The 22,773-nt window shown below is 42.4% G+C and overlaps 1 protein-coding gene across 2 annotated transcripts in view; it reads left to right on the top strand.

The window, feature by feature from the left end:
* Nucleotides 1-536: 536 nt before the first annotated feature.
* LOC118387194 (zinc finger protein GLIS1) overlaps nt 537-22,773 on the top strand; it is a 130,115-nt gene continuing 107,878 nt past the window's right edge. The window contains exons 1-2 of one of the 2 annotated variants that reach the window (XM_035775371.2): nt 537-1,138; nt 1,321-1,637. In XM_035775371.2, the coding sequence (XP_035631264.1) occupies nt 1,367-1,637 (271 nt within the window). In that variant the 5' untranslated portion in view covers nt 537-1,138; nt 1,321-1,366. The remainder of the gene's footprint in view (nt 1,139-1,320; nt 1,638-22,773) is intronic. The other variant, XM_035775367.2, reaches the window with a different exon arrangement.

Below are 22,773 nucleotides of genomic sequence, written 5' to 3'. Positions count from 1 at the left end.
TTATTTTTATTAATCAAATGCATCATTTGTTTAGGTGATTCATGTTTATATGGATGGACGTCTTTAGGCCTATACTTTCCTCGAACAGGCTTAGTTCACATAGGCCTTATAATTGTAGTCTTTTTTTTGCAACACATGATAATTCTTACTTTTAAACTGACCTAATAAGAGACAGATGCATAGGTGCATGCCTTAACAACTTACGATATACGCTGTAATTTCTGAAAAATAAGCATATAGGCTTTCCAATTCCCTGACCTACACAAACAATTTGACGGAAATAAAAAAAAATACAATTATAACAACTGTTAGGTTAGGCTTACAAGCTCAAATAAAATACATTGAATACTTCAATAATGTGCTTCCTTTGAAAATAAAACGAACAACTAAAAGTCACACATTGAGCTAACAACATCGATGTTTTCACATAAATTAGATTACTTATTTATATTGCCCGTGTGTGCGTGTGTGCGTGCGTGTGCACTGTCTTTTAATGAATAATTATGAAATCATCGACACTTGTTCTATTTCCTTTTTATAGTTTCTTAATAAAAAATCATTAAACAAATCACAATGTGAACCAGAGCTACCATACATTTCAATCAAATCCCCCTCCAACATGTTCCCTTATTTGTCTTTGTCATATAAAATAAATGTTCCCTTAATCCTAATCGATTTCTAACTGAAGTTTGCAGTACCCTACAAGTGCCTGTAGCCCTAAATAACCTAAAGCCATATGTAGTGATATTTGCTCATATTTTACTTGGCAACCTGTCCATGATCTGCTGTTTCGTCAATAGCACATCAGTTTTCTCTCCCTGTAAAACGACTCTCCTCGATCAATATCTTCATATCCTCCCATTGGCCAACTGACAGTGCCTTCATTGGCGCAGAGACGCAATGACTCGAATACTGCCGACTCAGTGGATGCATCAGATGTCAGTCAAAGGGAAGACGCATGTTTTGGATGCTGAGAATTGATACTTCAGAAAAGTGTTAAAAGTTTATGGAAGCAGAAAGGATGCTGTTGGTTAAGACGTGCTTTTCTTCGCATTTGGCCGACGATGTTGATGTACACCGAGTCCGACCATAGGCTATACATATTCTCCCCCTTTTGACGGTTCATTAGTCGGATAAGGTAGGTGTCGTCAAGAGAATGAAGATCATTCACTTCTTGTCAGTGTATATTCTTGCATTTATCATCCCCAAAGATTCCATGTTATTTTACAATTCGGAAAACAATGCCAAACGTTTAGGAGATGGTTTGATGTGTCTTCAAATCTTTTAAAGAGGAAATGTGATTTTCTGTCCCGAAAACAGGTAAATGTGAACACAGAAAATACACACTGGGAACAACGAAATTCCGATGCAGAAATCCTCAGCACTCTTCGGGATGGTCAGTCACTGCCAAACCCCATCGTTTTCAGACTTCACGGGACTGACTCTCTCCATGTACAGCAGTAAATCGGACATCTGCGCCAGACGCATCGGGAACGACGGTTTTGGAGCCCAGAGTCATATGCAATGTCCGAGTCCAAAGCGGCATGCCGCGCCAGAAGAGCGCTATGGATCTCAAGAGAAAGGCCTTTTGACAGCCAAATCTCCCCGCGCCTGCTTCTCTCTCTCCCCCGAACAAGGTAAAGGCCTAACCTTTGATTCAACGTGCTCATCTGTATTGCATAATGTATTTTATCAGTAAAATCTAGTTGTTAAAGCAACAGTATTTTTAGGGTGGTGAAACGTGCGGTCTAAATCTAAATTGTATCATGCTGATATTGGGAAAATATTAACACAATGACTAACATTTGTAGCTTCTAATTTGCACTTTTTATGCTAACAGGGATTATATTTGTTATAAGTGAATCAAATAATATCTTATTATTGTCATTCCTTCCAGCCCTTATTGTCATTCCTTCCAGCCCATCCATCTGGTTACTCTGAAATTGTGCCAGAGTTTCTGGTTGGCCACATATGGAGTCTTTATAAGTGCAATGCTCTTCCTCTTTGATCCACTGTATATTTAGTTGACAGATCTGTGTTTGCAGTTGTGGATTCTACTGTTGATAACAACCTCATTAATTAAGTGCAGAGGTCACTGATGTATAGTCTTGCCAATTTCATGAAGAGCACCACAATCAAAGTCATCTCAGCCACACAGCGCAGCCCTGTGAAGGGATTGAAGTGATACATGTGAAGGGACAGCCCGAGAATGGAGCACTTTGACTTCTCCTCTATGGATCATCAACAGATGTGACTGCACTCACTTTAGGGAACAGTGCTTAATTTAACAGGTTCTGTATGAGGACAGATTGAGGTGGACAGATGTGCACATCTCTGGAGTATATGAGCGGATACCATTTCATTGAGCTGTTATAGATAACATACTGTCATTGGATAGGTACGAACTAACTTCAATAGACACATTTAATAGAACATTATTTATGTAGCCCATTAGCACATGTTTATTTTAAGAAATACATTTTAAGCGTAAATGTAATAGTAGATATTTTAAGATTAAAATGTCATTTGTTTGTTGAATTACCTAAAATAGTTTGAATTTTAAGCATCATTGAGATGAATAAACATCCCTCAAGGCTTTTCTATAATCTAATTTGTAACCTCCTCACTCAGGTTTATTAACAAACATTAAATTGTTTAAATAATTATTGGATATTTTGTACTGGGATGAATGCAGGTAGTGCTTCATGATGTAGCGGTATTATGTGGCAAGTATCTTGTCTGGGACTTAAATACTTGTGTTAGCGCCTATGTCTAACCCCTAAAACGTTAGCTCAGTGGGCTAACATGTTGATGGTGAGTTGTGCAGACGGTCTGGGTTTGATACCCTCCCGTTAGTTACACACGCATACCGTCTGCTTCAAATCTATGTCAAACATACAGTATTATTTTGTATTTTCTTTCTGGCATGCTTGGAAGATAAAATTATATATTTTTTTATCCTTTTCATCATTCAGAAATATAGAATTTGTTGAACTGAAAAATTCAGTTGTTTTGTTTGATATTCTCATTTTTTTCAATCATATATTATTTTGGACTGTGAATCATGCACAGACCTTGAGTGCAGTGAATAGTCTTCAGACCCTTTCATACCCTTGTCTTGAAACAACGGTCAGATACATACAGTCAGGTCCAAAATGATTGGCGCCTTTGATAAAGATGAGGGGGAAAAGACTGTAGAAAATAAGCAATACAAATACTGAGCTATATCTAACATTGAATGCTCAATTTAAAAACTATATATTTTCTACTTATGCATCCTTATTTCAACACCAAACTCACCACTGGTGTACGTGGCTAAAGAGCTCTATTTTCATATCATCAGACTATAGCACCAGTTTCAATCCAAGTGCCAGTGCCGTTTAGCAAACTCCAGTTTTTTACATTTGTTGGATGACATAAAAATAGAACTCTTTGCTGTTGAAATAAGGATGCATAAGCAGAAAAGAATCCCATACCTACTGTAAAATAAAACATGAATAACGATGTTTTAAGTGAGAAGTAGGCATTAGTCAGAGGCCAAAAAAGAAAGGAAAAACACGAGCACTGCAATGCCTACCCCACCCATGCTCTACCAAGGTTTTCCAGCACTACAGTAGCAATGTTGATCTGCAATGTGTATGCAGGTTGCTTAGGATTCAAGCCAGGTTGCCTAGTGTTTGGAGTAATGTTAGCTAATGTTAACGTTAGATGAGCAATGCCCATTAGGTGTATTATACATTAGCAGTGTGGCAGTTTCCCAAAGTTTGGTGTTGACTATGAACTTTACTTAGCTAGCTAGCTAGCTAGCTGTGCTTTTTTGGAAGAATGTGGGAGATATTTTCAACATTGAGTTGTCCCGGTGCATCGCAATCTGTCCATACAGCTAATGTTACAGTCTTGTTGGCTTTTAGCTAACTAGCTAATGTTACTGGCTAATGTTAGTTGGTTAGCTAACTGGCAATAGCAGCTAAGGACATTCGCTATCTTGTTTGTGCATATGTGGTTGTGTTATGATTACACGCAAGTTTCAAGGCCAACAGTTTACACAGATAACTTCAACTACGTGAAACACCTTCCCATAGTAAAGTATAGCTAGCTTCCTTTGCTTGTAGCTTGCCACTCATCCAACTGGTGTTAGCGAGCTACTAGCGCTGTTTCTGTGCAACCCAAGGGCTTTGACCTGATTTTAGAACTGAAAAGATGTTAGCATTGTCGGAAGTTCTACAAAAAGGTAGCACATCATTGGTTCTTAATGGGCAGAAATCAAAACAGTTGCCCCTACAAACATATTCAGTCCGAAAGGTGGCAAGTCTAATGGTCACTTTATGGATGCTGTAGTCTCGTCCTTACTGATGCCTAGATATTCAGCTAGGTCAGGGCAAGAAATTGTATTTTTTTCCCTTAATGCCAATGACCCAATTCGGTATGTGGTTCTTGGTAACGGCCAGATGGCTCATGGCGAGAGGCTGGGAGTGTGTTGTGTACCTCCAATCAAGTTGATTTGCTCATTTTCATCGACATTGGTGTCATATTGGCTTAGATATGACAGTAGGGAGATTGGAATTTAACATTGAGCTTCAACCAATGCATACAGGATACTATTTTAATATGGTGGTGGATTTTGGATGTTATGGGGCTATTTTGCTTCCACTGGTCATGGGGCCCTTGTCAAGGTCAATGGCATCATGAACTTTCTCCAGTACCAGGACGTCCTAGCCAAAGACCTGGTAGCCTCTGCCAAGAGGCCAAACATTGGCCGCAAGTGGATCTTCCAGTAAGACAATAACCCCAAGCACACATCAAAATCCACAAAAAAAAGGTTAATTGACCACAAAATCAACAGTTTGCAATGGTAATCTCAGTCTCCGGACTTGAACCCCATTGAAAACCTGTGGTTTGATTTGAAGAGGGCCGTCCATAAGCGCAGACGAAGGATATCAAGGATCTGGGAAGGTTCTGTATGGAGGAATGGTCTAACACAATCTTTATCTGAGCAATTGTATTCGTATAATATATTATAATTGTCACAAAACATTTCATACAATATGGCTTAGTATTTGTATGACTTTTTGCTCATCTTTATCAAGGGTGCCCATAATTGTATATAGAAAGACACCATTGTATACCTCCCCGGATTATGTGGGGAGAAAGCCTGGTCTACTTCATGTGTGAAATCCTAGGCTACTTTACATCCTGTTGAGAAGATATGAAATTATGTTGTTGTTGTGCAGCAGAGAGAGGGCAGATTTAATTACTCCCTCATCCTAAATTATGATGATACAAAACCCACTTTTATATTAGCAGTCATCCTTTAACAAAAAGAGGCTCAAAGGATTTGATTATTGTTTTTCCTGGCCAAACACAAACCATATGTCTCTCTGAATGTGTCTCAGCATTTATGTGGACTGACTCCTCTGAGCTGAGCACCGTTGTGCCCTCACCATCGTCCCAGACCAACATGAATCATGACATTGTCTTTACGATGCTTTTGTACTGGATTTGTTGTTGAATGTGGGAATGTGGGAATGCAAGATATGTTGTGGATGAAGTTATGGTCTGTGTGGATGAATATTCAGGAGACACATTTATAGTCCTTTTTTCATTTTCTTGAAAGACATTTAGATGATTATTCAGTGTTGTGCATTTAGAAATATTTCTGAAAGGTAAACATGCCCACATATACATTTTTTTTTGCTTGCTTCAGCTGTCTAAAGGTATTTTTATAGCAGACAAAAATATGTTCCGAAGCAATAACAGCGATTGAGTTCTTTGTTTGGGGTAAAGTTTTGTGGAATAGTTTCACATATTTGTTTTAGTCTTAGCAGAGTTCAGCCTCTTTCTTAGGGTAGTGCCTCAGTCCTAATCCCTATGCTCACGTTGTGGTGTGTTTTACAGTACTGAATCTATAGACAGTACATGTAAATGATCTATAGGGCTCATCAGGCTTTGGTATCGTGCTTCATTTCAGCCTAATCTTATTTCATTCGCCTGTCTCTGGATGAGACTATAGGAATGTTGGACCATTATTTTAGATTTATGCCATAGATAGCCTGGACTCAACAGATGAAGAACCTCTCTCTGTGCGAAGGGGAGAAAATGGTTTTAGAGTAAAGAGCATACATTTATCAAACATTTATTCAGAGAAAGTGAACTGTTCTGCCCTGCCTTTAGTAATATTGTATGTCTTTTATACAATAAATGAAACGTTACATGTCATGATAGAAGAATATGGCCAATTTCTTTCCAGACAAAGGGCTTCATCAGAAGAGTTGTAGAGACAACAATGCGAACCACGTGAAACCATCAGAAATGTCCATGCCTTAATCTCGTGTCGAAGCCTTAATTGTTTTATGATAATCATACCATGGATCATTTAGCTATTTGATTTAGAATTGTAGGACCCCTGTAGGTATCCCCCCCCAAAAATATATAGAAATGATTTGATGAAACATTGAATTTGGACTTAATGTTATTAGCCCATAGAAACACGTTGAATAACAGATTCATACATGTAAAAACAGATAATCAAATGTAAGTATGTTTTGAAGTGTCTGTCCTATGTTTGAGATATATAAGAAAGAGTCGGATGCAAAGGATTTACTTCAGACACCGGACAAGGCCCAAATCCCCGTCATTCGCATGAAGAAGAGAGAGAGAGGTATAGGGGACATAGGTTGGGGTGCCTTGTAAGGATCCTGACGGCGAGGGGGAAATCTGCCTCTACCATCCGTCCTATTAGCCAACGTGCAATCATTGTATAATAAAGTGGATGAGTTCCAATCAAGACTCTCCTACCAACCGGATATTAAAAACTGTAATATCTTATGTTTCACCGAGTCGTGGCTTTATGATGACATGTATAGCATACAGCTGGCTGGGTTTTCAGTCCATCAGCAAGATAGAACAGCTGCATCCGTTAAGACAAGGGGTGGTGGTCTGTGTCTATTTGACAATAACAGCTGGTGCACAAAATTTTATATTTAGGAAGTCTTGAGGTTTTGAGTATAAGCTGTAAACCACACTATTTACCAAGAGAGTTTTCATCTATAGTTTTTCGTAGGTGTCTATTTACCTCCACAAGCCGATGCTGGCATTAAGACCGCACTCAAAAAGCTGTATAAAGCCATAAACAAACTAGAAAATGCTCATCCAGAGGTGGCACTCCTAGTTGCCGGGGACTTTAATGCAGGGAAACTTACATCCATTTGACCTAATTTCTACCAGCATGTTACATGTGCAACCAGAGGAAAACAAACTCTAGACCACCTTTACTCCACACACAGAGACGTGTACAAAGCTCTCCCTCGCCGTTCATTTCGCAAATCTGACCATAATACTATCCTGATTCCTGCTTACAAGAAAAAACTAAAGCAGGGAGTACCAGTGACTCGCCCAATACAGAAGTGGTCAGATGACGCAGATGCTAAGCTACAGGACTGTTTTGCTAGCACAGACTGGAATATGTTCTGGGATTCTTCCGATGGCATTGAGGACTACACCACATCAGTCACTGACTTCATCAATAAGTGCATCGATGATGTCGTCAAAACAATGACCATACGTACATACCCCAACCAGAAACCATGGATTACAGGCTACATCTGCACTGAGCTAAAGGGTAGAGCTGCCGTTTTCAAGGAGCGGGACTCTAACCCGGACGCTTATAAGACATCCCGTAATGCCCTCCGATGAACCATCAAATAGGCAAAGCGTCAATACAGGTCTAACATTGAATCCGACTACACCGGCTCTGACGCTCGTCAGATGTGGTGGGGCTTGTAAACTATTACGAACTACAAAGTGAAGCACAGCCACGAGCTGCCCAGTGACACGGGCCTACCAGATAAGCTAAATTACTTCTATGCGAGCTTCGAGGCAAGCAACACTGAAGCATGCATGAGAGGACCAGCAGTTCCGGACGACTGCGTGATCACGCTCTCTGTAGCAATGTGAGTAAGACCTATAAACAGGTCAACATTCACAAGGCCTCAGAGCCAGAAGGATTACCAGGACGTGTACTCCGAGCTTGAGCTGACCAACTGGCCAAGTGTCTTCACTGACATTTTAAACCTGTCCCTGCCCGAGTCTGTAATACCAACGTGTTTCAATCAGACCACCATAGTCCCTGTGCCCAAGAACACCAAGGTAAACTACCTAAATGACTACCGGCCTGTAGCACTCACGTCTGTAGCCATGAAGTGCTTTGAAAGGCTGGTCATGGCTCACATCAACACCATTATCCCAGAAACCCTAACCCCACTCCAATTTTGCATACTGCCCCAACAGATCCACACATGACACAATCTCCATTGCACTCCCCACCTGGACAAAAGGAACACCTACGTGAGAATGCTATTCATTGACTACAGCTCAGCGTTTAACACCATAGAGCCCTCAAAGCTCATCACTAAGTTAAGGACCCTGGGACTAAACACCTCCCTCTGCAACTGGATTCTGGACTTCCTGACAGGCCGCCCCCAGGTGGTAAGGGTAGGTAACAACACATCTGCCACGTTGATCCTCAACACGGGGGCCCCACAGGGGTGTGTACTCCGTACCCTCCTGTACTCCCTGTTCATCCATGACTGCATGGCCAAGCACGACTCAACACCATCATTAAGTTTGCAGACGACACAACAGTGGTAGGCCTGATCACCGACAATGATGATATATCCTATAGGGAGGAGGTCAGAGCCCTTTTTATGGCATGGGTCCTCAGATCCTCAAAAAGTTATACAACTGCACCATCCAGAGCATCCTGACTGTTTGCATCACTGTCTGGTATGGCAATTGCTCGGCCTCCGACCGCAAGGCACTACAGAGGGTAGTGCGTACCGCCCAGTACATTACTGGGGCCAAGCCACCTGCCAACCAGGATCTCTATACCCGGCGGTGTCAGAGAAGACCCTAAAAATTGCCAAAGACTCCAGCCACCCTAGTCATAGAATGTTCTCTCTGCTACTGCACGGCAACCGGTACCAGAACGCCAAGTCTAGGCCCAAAAGGCTTCTTAACAGCTTCTACCCCAAAGCCATAAGACTCCTGAAAAGCTAATCAAATGGCTACCCTGATTTTTACACTGCTGCTACTCTCTGTTTATTATATATGCATAGTCACTTTACCTCTACCTGCATGTACGTATTGCCACAATTACCTAATCTAACCTGTGCCCCCGCACATTGACTCTGTACCGGTACCCTCTGTATATTGCCTCTTTACCGTTATTTTAATGTTGCTCTTTAATTATTTGTGATTTTGCTATTTTCTTCTTTTTTTTTCTTTTTTTTTTTACTTCAGTTTATTTTAGTAAATACTTTCTTAAAACGTATTTTTCTTAACTGCATTGTTGGTTAAGGGCTTGTAAGTAAGCATTTCACTGTAAGGTCTACAGTACACCTGGTGTATTCGGCAGATGTAACTAGTACATTTTGATTTGATCTGCAATGAAATGTCTGAACTCGCTAACTCATGGGATAGCTAAAAAGAAGTTTGGCTACAATATGCTGTCCTAACATTGAAAGATGTTACCGAGGTGACATTGTCCACTGAAACCCCTTTCGTCCTCAAAAAGTCAGTTCATCTTACCAAAAACAATAAACCTGTAGCTAATATTGACAAGTCTTCATTACATAATTATACATCTCGGTAAGATTATTTGTAGTGGTAGAAGCAATATTTCTGCTTGCTGGCTGAACCAATCTCAAATCAATCAATATGAATTGAAAGGCAGGGATGCTAACAACGTCCGTTCATACACTTAATCCTGAATACTCCCTCCAGCTAGCTAGCTAACTTGTCGTGAAGTTCTAGCTAATGCACAAATTAGTTTTCGTGATATCTGTTCTGCCGTGATTAGTGAGCTGAGTTCTACAGCACAGCTGACTCTTCTCTGCGACGTTATCGTGTTGGCCAAATGTTACAAAGTAGTGATGGACAGTGCCAGCTGTCAGAGTCAGATACATGAAGAATTCTGAGAACAGTCCCATAACTTTGGTGCCGTACAACTTCATGACAACAAGCTGGCAAACTAGCTAACGTATGGCCATTCAAAGAAGTTAGCACAAGGCTGCTAGCTGGAGTACATTTGCTCAGTTAATCGAGCATCATTTGCCATAGTAGCCAGTGCGTAATAGCTACTGAGAGCGGAGTGATTTTCACTAGTAGTGCACGATTTAGGGAGTAGGCTGAGATTTGGGACAAAGCCATAGAATCTCCGGCAACATTGTCCAAGCAGGGAGAAACTTTAATAAGGTATCAAATTAAATAAAAAAATACAAGCTTAAAAAACATGATCGCGAGGAGGCCATTTGTCTATGCTAGATTATATTGTATTTGCTGGTGGGCACTGATATGTATAGTGCAGTAGCCTCAAGGTAGGCTACACTGCAGATTAACTGCTGTTTTCTTTGTTAAGTACACTACCGTAACTGAAGCAATACCTGGCCTGCTTCCCTGAAATTCCTATAGAAGGTTCTGTAGACAGTACATCAGGATTCCACAGATAAAACAAAGTATACAGATCTCATGCAAATCTTTTTTCTCCCTGCGACTATAATATCTGTTTCAATTTGAACATTTAACATCATCATCACTATTTGATTACAATTCATTTTCCAAAAGTCTACAACAACTAGGGTTGGACTTTAAGGGACCTAGTTATTGAAACAAAACCGGTAACTGGAGTTTGAGGATTAGAATGAAGATTGTGCTGCACAAAAAGAAGATAATATATCCATCTCATTTCACTTCAAACATTTCTTATGGCATAACAACACACTTTTCTTTGAATATCCCCAATCCCACTTAGCGGTTCTGATGAAATAAGGCCTTTAGTCTAAGCCATATTTGTTATTATCTCTGGCTGCTGGGCCGGTCCATTCTGCTAGTGCGGAGGAAGGAGTCACTATTGATTCAAACCCGTTCAGCTCTGGCTCTATCTCACTGACTCTCACTCTGGGTCTCCCCTCGAGAGCCCATATGGATAATTCCATATGGAACACATTTACATTTTACATTTACATTTAAGTCATTTAGCAGACGCTCTTATCCAGAGCGACTTACAAATTGGTGCATTCACCTTATGACATCCAGTGGAACAGCCACTTTACAATAGTGCATCTAAATCTTTTAAGGGGGGTGAGAAGGATTACTTTATCCTATCCTAGGTATTCCTTAAAGAGGTGGGGTTTCAGGTGTCTCCGGAAGGTGGTGATTGACTCCGCTGTCCTGGCGTCGTGAGGGAGTGTGTTCCACCATTGGGGAGCCAGAGCAGCGAACAGTTTTGACTGGGCTGAGCGGGAACTGTACTTCCTCAGTGGTAGGGAGGCGAGCAGGCCAGAGGTGGATGAACGCAGTGCCCTTGTTTGGGTGTAGGGCCTGATCACATCAGGAATTCAACACACCAATCATATCTCAGTGTCTCTGACTAAATCCCCATTATGTGACAGTTCGGGTCCGAGCGGTAATCTAATTGGCACAATAATTTAAAAAATCCCCATCAAAATCAGTTTTTTTTTAAAGCTAGAGATGTCTTGTTTTCTGCATGGGGCTGCGTCTCAAGCCACCACATCCACTGATATCAGCCTTCTGCGGTGGAAGGTGGAAGAACTATAGCGGTGTTTGTCAGACCAGGAGACATCCCGAAAATCGGTCTTCTCACAAAAACGTCTTTAACATCTGAAAGGTTTCCTTTTTGCTCTGCGACCCCCACAATTGATGTCTGTAGCATCTGATTAGTTTTGGCTACAATATAATAGCTGAGACTCTCACAAGCACGGTGTTCTTAATTTTACTCTGTCCCCCATAAGTGTCACGGACTGGTCTAAAGGTAACCAGGTACCGGGCAATTTTTTTTATGGAAGTGAATAGGGAATTTCCATGCCAAAGGTATACGTTGTCGAGGTCGAGGAAGGATGTGAAAGAAACATCCGCAGTGAGATATTTTACAACATGAAGTCACAATAACAACACAATCAGAACGATCCGGAACTATTATCACGCTGGGAAGATTTTTTACATGACATACGGCATTGTCTCAAGTCAGATGGCGTCACTCATACGCAATGCTCGTCCCGCAACAGATCGGTTTTGTAAGACGTGGAACTCATCTAAAAAAACTCTAGATTTTTCCCATTCGCCTAACACTAGTTCCTAATTCGGACTAGAGCCTCATGGGCTCTGGTCAAAAGTAGTGCACTATATAGGGAATAGGGTGCCGTTTGGGACGCAGATTATGAGCTTATTTGAGGAAAATGTTTTAATTAGTGTAGAGTGCTGGAATCCTACGCTTTCTCAGATAAATGCACCGGTCTGTCTGTTGATTCAGCTCGTGAAAAGATGAGTAATCGACTTTGGAGTGTGAGGCAGCTATAACATTACACACACACACACACACACACACACACACACACACACACACACACACACACACACACACACACACACACACACACACACACACACACACACACACACACACACACACACACACACACACACACACACCACAACTCTTCATGAAGTGGCATTGGCACCCATGTTGAATTCCCCATAACTGACTTAGTTACCTGTGTTTTCCTTTGCAGACGTTTGTGGCCCTCTGATTGAGGAGTGATAATCTGAGTGTTTATGGGAAACAGTCAAACATTATTCCCCATGCTTTTAGTTGCTACTGTGTCATAGAACAGTGCTGCTGTTCTTTACCATCTTGTTTCCATCTTCTGTTCTCTGTGCTGGACTCCAATGTAAGATGCTTGCATACAAACACCAAGGTTGTTTCTCAAATGGCACCCTATTCCCTATATCGTGCACTTTTTCTAAATGTTTGCAATAGGTGCTTTGGTCAAAAGAAGTGCACTGTAAAGGGAATGGGTGCCAGTTGGAACGCAACCCAAGTGTTGTTGTGCACACACACACACTTATCCCCCCACCCACACACAAACACCACTGACTCCTTTTGCCAGGAGTCCCAACGTCAGCCCACGTCTCTCACAGTGTGTGAGACACATGACCTCAGCCGTGAGGCATGGGTAAATGGGATGGTGCTTCCTCGGACGTTGGGACGGAGGTGTGTAATGTTTGCAGTATGTTCCATTGATTCATAAAGCCAGGGTTGAGGATGGCTCTGTTGCGGTATTCCAATAAAAACCTGAAGTCAGACCTGAGAAAAGGAGGGGAGGGAATGTTCACTGATGTGATGAAAGCACTTCCTTAGTCATCAGAGAGAGAGAGAGACACAGAGTGAGAGACAGAGAGAGAGAGGGGGAAGAGATAATAGAGAGAGAGGGAAGCGATAATAGAGAGAGGGAAGATATAATAGAGAGAGAGACACAGAGAGAGAGAGGGAAGAGATAATAAAGAGAGACACACAGAGAGAGAGAGAGAGAGAGAGAGGGAAGAGATATATAGAGAGAGAGAGGGAAGAGAAAATAGAGAGAGAGCGTACGAGAGAGACAGAGAGAGAGAGAGGGAAGAGATAATAGAGAGAGGGAAGATATAATAGAGAGAGAGACACAGAGAGAGAGAGGGAAGAGATAATAAAGAGAGACACACAGAGAGAGAGAGAGAGAGAGGGAAGAGATATAGAGAGAGAGAGAGAAGAGAAAATAGAGAGAGAGCGTACGAGAGAGACAGAGAGAGAGAGGGGAAGAGATAATAGAGAGAGGGAAGATATAATAGAGAGAGAGACACAGAGAGAGAGAGGGAAGAGATAATAAAGAGAGACACAGAGAGAGAGAGAGAGAGAGAGGGAAGAGATATAGAGAGAGAGAGGGAAGAGAAAATAGAGAGAGAGCGTATGAGAGAGACAGAGAGAGAGAGGGAAGAGATAATAGAGAGAGGGAAGATATAATAGAGAGAGAGACACAGAGAGAGAGAGGGAAGAGATAATAAAGAGAGACACACAGAGAGAGAGAGAGAGAGAGAGAGGGAAGAGATATAGAGAGAGAGAGGGAAGAGAAAATAGAGAGAGAGCGTACGAGAGAGACAGAGAGAGAGAGGGAAGAGATAATAGAGAGAGACACACACAGAGAGAGAGGGAAGAGATATAGAGAGAGAGGGAAGAGAAAATAGAGAGAGAGCGTACGAGAGAGACAGAGAGAGAGAGGGAAGAGATAATAGAGAGAGACACACACAGAGAGAGAGGGAAGAGATATAGAGAGAGAGAGGAAGAACACTGATTTTGGCAGTAGAGTGGGTTGAATCTCTTCAGTCACACAAAGGTGTCCCAGGAATACTCATTGCGTTTTGTGGAAATAAGAGCTGATCGGAGATGGAACTAGTGTTGCATCAGCTTTGCTGAGGTTGTTTTAAAGACCTTGCGATGTTTATTGGTGTGAGGTTATGTAGTGAAAGAGCATTTCCTCTTGAGTGTCCTCTGAAAAAGCAACTGTGACACAACCATCGGGGAAACACACCTACGCAAGAATGTGCGCGCACAAACACACGCATGTGAGCAAGCACACACACGCACACACCGTGCGCACACACGCACCAACTCACACCATCAGATACGAATTGGGGGGGTAATACTGTTTTGTGCTGAAGATGTAGTGTGAAACACTTTTTACTGCACTGTTTCCTTCTCAAATGGCAGCAGTTCTCTCACCAAGGAGGTTTTTCCACTTGTTTCGCTGTTCTGTGAGTAAACTAGTACAGTATGTATTGTCTCTTGGTGAATCCTCTCCTCAAAGTGATTACATTAGTGTGGTATGACTGGCATGTCACACTAACCAAAGGCATCCTGACTTTCCAGAGCCAGAGCACTCTGCCAATGTAGCCCCAGCAGTCATTCTGCAAAAATCTGATCTGCTTTGAATGAGTGTCGAAATCTCTTCGGAATACCAGAGGAATTGCGCGTTGGACCTTGGTTTAATCGAAGGAAAAAACAGCACTGGCTCAGATATGTCATCATAACATGTATTTTTAGCATGAACTTTGCCTTGAGAATCACTCATAAAGTTTCATCCACACGTTCCTCCTTTTTTTTTTTGTTGGTCTTGATATGGCGGATTAAATTCCTCCGTGTGAAATGGATCTGATTGTTTTGCCTGGACTCTTTCACTGACTCTTAGCTGATGATTCTCTCTCTCTCCATCTCCTCTCTCTTTCTCCCTCTGTGCCAGGGGAGGCATTATATGCCTTTAGCTAACCACACGTCCGTAGAGCCTGTATTACTCATGCATTTTCAGACGACAGCGACTGCGTCTCCCAGGCCTTTCCGTGTATGACTTTAGCGCACGGGTGGTTTTTTGATTTACATCTCGGCTGTGGCACTTGCTGTTCTTGGCTCACCTCTGCCTTGCTTCATCAAAGAGGGGAGAGAGAAGAAAAAAAATCAGCTCGGCTCTGGACGGCAGTTCGATAGGCTGTGCTAGCAGAGGCCCAAGGAAGATGGATGGGTCCAAAGGCCGACGGAGATGCGGTCATCAGAGCCTTGTTTCACTTGACCCTTGACCTCCTCCTCCCCGGGGCCAGGCTGATAAAAATAAAAAAAAAAATTACCGCGCTGAGTTGGTGGGTCAGCTTAGTTCTCTCCTATTGAAGATGTGGTTAAGTGCTCCTCTTGTGCTCCAGAATATGCCTTATATCTAAGCTGGTATTTATTTACCTGTAGTTACTGGTATGAGCAAGTTTTACAACAAGCAAATATAGCTTTTGAGGCCAAACCTTATTGCAGCAGCAACTCGCTCTCCCTTCCAATGTACAGTACAATAACAGTGCACAGTCTCTTGTTGATAGTGTCTGAAACCAACGGCCCCAGCTTTTACAAGGCTGGGCATGTCACCGACTAATCACCAAGCCAATCAGCCATTGGCTTCATCTGAGTGGTCAAAAACAGAACGGGCAAACATGATGCTTGCAGAGCTGTTTTATGCCTTCATTAGCGAAGGGGAGAAATCAGCCAAAAGGCTCAGTTTTATCCTCTCTGTTGTTCACTGTGCGTCTGTGCCAGGAAGCTGCCATGGGGCAGTGCCCACTGAGCGGACGACGCGATTGGCTGGCTCGGCCCCAGAGGACTATGAAAGACATTATAAAGTCTAATAGTGCAGTTTATATATTTTATTACTGCTCGTTAATAAAAGCCCAGCGTTCTGGAAGAATTAGTTATTCTCTAGTCCTGGGTAATCCAATCCAGCCTTGCTGCAATATTAAATGACACTCCCAAGCTTTCCCCTGCCTGGACTAATAACCGCACATGAGCAAGCACTGAATTAAGTTTGTTTAGAGAAAAAACACTTTGCTTCTTTCGCAATGCTCGTGAACGATGTGGGCTGTCGTCCATCATAAACCGAAGAAAGACAAATTGTATTACTGTCCCTCGCTACATTTGACTTGTACGTTCAGAAGAGTGCTGTGTGTTAAGCGTTTTTCAAGATACAGATGTGTCTATATCATCTCGTAATATTTGGGAACATTTGAAACGTAATGAGTGATTGCGTCATAGAGTAAGACAAAATAGCCTACGTTTTAATTCTGTAACATTGCTTGCCTGCCTTACGGGTATGGTGCAGTTATGAGGCATTCGTCTCTGTTTCGTCCGCCTGTCAACATGTGTTTGGGGCAAAGGTTTTGGATTACTTTGTTGTTCTCTCCAATTTAAGAACAGGGTGCACTTTGACAACTTGTTTGACACCACACCAAGGCTACAACGTTGTCCGTGCCAAAGCGCCAATCCAACCGATGAGGCTGTGTAAAGACAACAGGCCCTATTCAATCAAAACGGGTTACAGGTCTCCGAGGAAAACTAAAACAACATTCTGCTCCAAGAGAGCATGTTTGAATTAACGTGCTGCCCAGTTTCTTTTTGCTTCTTACAGTGAAGATTGTTTTATTTATTTCACGAATTCAAATGCAATCTCGCATTGCTTGCAGTCTCGCAATGTGGATACTGTTTTTGACTCCGACCAGTTTTACTCGATGAGAGTCCAATGACAAGACCTCAGACACATAACATACTTAAAGATGGAATATTGAAAATGGTATTAATTCAGGCAGATGCACAAATATCTTCTCTCTCTTACACACACACACACACACACACACACACACACACACACACACACACACACACACACACACACACACACACACACACACACACACACACACACACACACACACACACACACACACACACACACACACAGAGAGAGAGAGAGAACACTTAACATACAGGTAATAACAGCCAGCAACTTTGAGGTATACAGGTGTCAGTGCCTCTCATTTAGTCCTCACTGTAATACACTAATCATATCCCAGACATACTAGTAGACCATATGCCGGGAGGAAGTGGAGTAGTACTGGGACGTGGGGTGACGGTGGTTCCCTGTCCAGGTTAATCCACCAGCATGGTTGAACTGGGACTAGGAACCGACTGAGAGCCCAGCTCAACGCATGGGCTGCGTCCCAAATTGTACCCTGTTCCCTATATGGTGCACTACGTAGGGAATGGGGGGCCATTTGAGACATGGCCTGGGATGTTAATAAAGTTCGTAGGCTCCGTGCCAGTGCTGTGATTACCCGGTACGCTTTGGGTTATTTACACAGACTTCAATTAGATTTGAAATGAGAGGCCGCTGTTGGGATGGTTAATATTGTAGGGGAGAGATGCCACAATTTGATAAGGACATGCAATTTCCCACGATGGGCTTCTTCTGCATTTTCTCCCGCCTTAATGCTGTAGATTGTCTTCGCTCTCCTACCTGTCTGGGACCTAGAGGAAGAGACTAGCTTCGTCCCAAATGGCACCCTCTATTGTACTATACGTTTGACCAGAGCCCTGTGGGTAGTGCACTAAATAGGGAATAGGGTGCCATTTGGGACGGACTCTTCGAGACTCTCTTCATATCCCTATGTATACTTCTAACTTATTTTCTGTCTTATTTTTTGTCTGCATTTTGCCAACATCCAGCTCCCAGAATAACTAACCTAGTGATATAGAGCGGCAGGTAGCCTAGCGGTTAGCGCGTTGGGCCAGGAACCAAAAGGTCGCTGGTTCGTGCTGACGAGTTGAAAACTCTGTCGATGTGTCCTTGAGCAAGGCATGTAACCCTAATTTTCTCCAGGGGCGCCGCACTACTATGGCTGGCTGACCCTGTAAAACAAAACATGTCACCTCACCTATCCAGGGAATGTGACAATAAAACTAAAAAACTCAAATAATTCTATCCACTTTAAACAAGAAGATTATGTTTCTGAAGTTTGTCAGATGTTATTTCAATCTTAGTGTTCTGTGGACTTCTGACCAAACTCATTTGAGATCATGACATAGGTCTTTTTAAAAAAAAGCGTTTACACTGATGTTTCTGACTGCTCTCCCAGAGATGTTTGCCAGATCTCGCCCTCTGGAGCTGGATACCACATCTCACAGATGAGCTGCTGTCTCCTTCCAGAAGTTTCCACTGGAATAGGAGAGGCATCATCGCATCACTCATCTGTTTGACTCATTCTATTTACTCTGTCTTTAGTAAGAGCTCTGGGGCCCGATGTTGCTTTTCTATGTCGTCAATTTCTGTCTGACACAAGCCGACCTACCCCGGCCAATGGAAAGTGTTTAGTAAGATTAAAGCTGCTATATAATTGAATCAACTTCTTAATATCAAAGATGAACCTCCTATGATAAACCCCATTGAAATCCATGATTACTCTCCTAGTCAGTCTCCTTGTAAATGTGCATTGGGGGAAGTTGCGTCACCCAGAGTTTGCACCACCACCTCTTCACTTACATGTTAAACCTTTTCCCCCCCCAAGGCTCAGCAGTCCGTTTATATAAAAAGCTACTTAATGCAAACATCATGTTAGACACTTAGGATCTCTTAGGGGGTTATACTGTTGGCAGTTACAGGAGCGAGCTGGGTTTAACAAGTACGGAGCAGAGCTGAAGTCGGGTGCACAGTGGGGGGAACCGGAGACAGACAGATACATGAACACCGAATGTGACTGGAGTGGTATGTGCGTGCGATACTGAGTGTGTATACGTGTATGTGCACCAGTGTGTACACAACACTATATGTGCTTCTGATTGGGAAGAAGAAGAAGAAGAAAAACATATCTGACTGAGCCGAGCTTTGAAACAGAGCTTAATCCCACGCGGGGGCTCATTGGGGCTGCAGCCAACATGGAGAAGCAAAACAATCTCACTCTAGTAAGAACCAGGTCATTAGAGTGTCCTAGCTGGCCTGACGTTTATGGCCTTTCCCCCAGCCCTGTGCTGTACTCAGCATTTACGACAGAGCCACGGCCCATCGAGAGAAACTATGCCATATAACTGATTTGCTGGCATTCTCAGGATCGACATAGAATGGACACGTAGGCTCACACGGCTCCCATTTTAAGGTACACGCAACAGGAAACAATCCTTGTATATCACTTGGAGTTTTTGACAAGACTATTTGGGAGAAACGTCTGGCCTTGGCCCCAGGATGGGCTCGAGGCTGAGTCATAGGATTGGGGAAGGGGAGCTGGGTAGCTTTTTTAGTTGTTGTTCTTTTTTTCAATCTGTTTATTTAACTTCTGCCCTTAAAAACTCAGCATGCAGCATATGTTGACTAATACTGATCAAAAGCCATATCAGCCTCTTTGAGCTTGTATCGACAGTGATCTAATAGGGTCGCGTTTTAAATTGAAATGAAGTTCGGCAGCGCTGAGCCTCTGACGAGCCAGGTGCTGAGCAGTTGGCTCCGAGCACGGCAGCGGCGGCCAATTGGAAAATGCTTTGGAGAATTTATCTGCACCCTTTTCCCTTGACAAATTATTGTATTATTCCCGCACAGTTGGTTTTCATTTAGTCTTTTGGCTATTGGCTAATGATTAGGTTAAGAGCATGTGGGCCATTCCCCTGGTTGAACAGCTCATACATACCCTAACTGGGGCTAGTCAAATCTGACAGAAACATTCAGTCTGAGAAAAACATGCAATGTTACCGGAAGACTACTCCTGTAAACAAAAGTCAATCATGACAGCATTTATCAATCACAACTACAGTACAACACCCACAATCCACCATGCCCTGTATGGCATGACATTGACATTTGACTGTCAAACTAGGCGACCAGACCTGAAGACCTAGCCTCCTGTAAAGGTCATCCCCCACTGTGACCACATGCCCTTAATTACATTACAGACCTGTGCCTCATGTATACACAGGGCAGACGGCCTGTGTAACTGCCTAACTGGCCTGCCACAGATGGGAAGAAAAGATAGGATCTGGAAGTTACTCACCCCCGCCGCCTTCCCTTGTCTGCATGCCTGCCTGCTGCACTCTCCTTGACCTGGGACTCACTACACCGGGCCTAGGCCGCTAATATTTTACAAATGCTAGGAGTCTCCACGCCCGGGCCCTCTCTGAGATGGCTTAGTCAAAACAGTTGTGAGCGCTTGGCGCTCCTGAACGAGTGTATGCATAGCTGCTTGAGACCGGGCCTAATTCAAACAGTGGCTAACTAACAAATACCTGCTGCTTTGCTCCACAGCGTCACACAGCCAGGCTCATTGGGAACGATCCATCGAGTTTGACAGTGTGTTTGTTGTTCCGTGGGCGTAACACATAGGCCTACTGTGTCGCAGTGGGTTCAGAGATGGTTGGAGAGTTGATGTCTAGGATTGAGACATCGAAGGTGTGTAGTTCGATATATATAGCCCTGGCTCAAGAGGATTTGAATGTTTTGCATTTTGAAACAACTCTGATGATTCGGAAATACTAAATGTGGATCTAAGTGTTGACTATGTCTTGAGATGACTGCTACAACTCATGACAACTCTAATGCCAGCCCTCAACCGTGTGGCTAACATTTCCCTTAACTGATATAGATAGAATCAGTGGATTACATGGCAGCTTGCCTGACACTCGGCATTGAACAAAACTCCACATGCACTGTAATCCCAAAGTCAATGGATCGCCTAATTTTCTCGAGAGATTACATGACAGCGACTTCCTACGACAATCTACAATATAATTAAGGCAAACTTTTTATCGGAAGATGTGGGTTTAGAATTAGATGATAAAAGACATAAATAGATAAAAGTCTCGTCTAAGGTTTCATTGTTGCCTCTCTCGGTCTCTTGAAGAAAAGCCCCTTATGGTTTCCTAGATGGACATGTTTCACATTCCACATGTGTGGTTGGCAGCGTTTTACTCATCTTTCATCTTTAAGAGGACTCGTATTCTGTCTTTTCATACGCTCTCTTTGTTTACATGGGGTTAGCCACATCTTCAGAATACTCAGTGTCCTAATCATCTCCATACAGTTTAGGCTCCTCCAGCAACCTGGTCTTAAAGCATTTCGTATTATTCTGTACGTAAATCCAAGACACTCTATTTAGTATTATATGTTACGTTTTGTATGGTATGTAATCATTTCGGGAAGTCCATCACCCATTTCGTATGATATGTTGCAAATTTGCAAAATTATGTTACGAATTCTCTAGGTGGCTAATGTTAGGGCTAAGCTTAGGGTTACGTTTAGGAGTTTGGTTAAAGGATTAAGGTTAGGGTCAGGAGAAGGGTTAGCTAAACCGGTTAAGGTTAGGGTTAGGTGAAGGGTTAGCTAAAGGGGTTAGGGTTAGAGGAAGTGTTAGTTAAGTAGTCACAGAGTAGCTAAAAATAAGTAAGTAGTTGAAAAGTTGCTATTAGCTAAAATGCTAAAGTTGTCTGTGATGAGATTCGAACTCGTGACCAATCACTCTACTTTCATTTTTGCCTTAAGTAACTAACTGTCTTGTGTAATCATACCAAACGTAACATATCATGGACTGGATGGAGTGTAAATGGAGTGTCTTGGATTTACGTACAGAATAATACGAAAATGCTCTGACACCAGGTTGCCTCTCCAGGCACAAACAGAGTAGAGAGCTGTTTTAGGAGATTTGTGAAGCCAATGCACAACACTTTGAATAAAGCATAACTGTTTACACTTGAAGTTGATTGCCTCTATAGAATTGAGAGAATATTCAAATGACATTTGGAGTATAGCTCTATTAAAGTGGGCATAAGCATTAAAAGTGAAACAGGCTGTTTTGTGCATTTAAAAAAAAAAATTCCTTCAATTGGTTTTGGAAGAAATTTGATGAGGCGAAGAGTGGAATTATTAAAGTCTTCAGAGTTTGTTTTATTTATCAAAATTCCTCTGTCATGTTTTTTGTTCTTTGTTATTTTGATGCACATAGTGATATCTGATTACAAATCATTCAATATGGTGTATTGGTTTACAACTAAACGACAAGCATGTGTCTCTTTATGTGTAAATGTTTCAGGGGTTTGGGTATACTTTATTCCGGGAACAATAAATCTTTTGTGATTTTTAGAATAACAATCATTATTGTTTTCTGCATTTTGCTTTGGGCTCCAACTAGCAACAAGCTGGGACTATAAACTAAACGGGACAATGACCTATGTATTTAATAAGTGCATATTTTGAAAGCAGGTTAGCCTAGCCAGAGCCATATCCCTGTAAAGCAAAGTGGTCTGGAGAAAGGTGTAATCAAAGAAACGTTTGGTGTTTACCCTGAAAACCTCAATTTGAGTGAAAAGTCGACTCTTGTTAGCCATGTTGTATGTAGATAGCATTAGCAGTTGATCTAAATGCCCATTTAGCTACGCAGACCTCATTTTACATGTACAGTCCTGTTACAGTCCTATCATTGGACATCAAGCCCTTTCTAATCTGGCCACTGTAAAGGCTTCCACAGGCCTCTTGAGCTGTGGGGGCATGAAACGAGTCCAGTAAGAGAGAGAGAGAGAGAGAGAGCGAGAGAGGCAGAGCGTAAGGATATGTA

The sequence above is a fragment of the Oncorhynchus keta genome, chromosome 1, assembly GCF_023373465.1.
Source record: "Oncorhynchus keta strain PuntledgeMale-10-30-2019 chromosome 1, Oket_V2, whole genome shotgun sequence".
NCBI classification, from domain to species: domain Eukaryota; kingdom Metazoa; phylum Chordata; class Actinopteri; order Salmoniformes; family Salmonidae; genus Oncorhynchus; species Oncorhynchus keta.
This window is presented reverse-complemented; position numbering and strand designations above follow the sequence as displayed.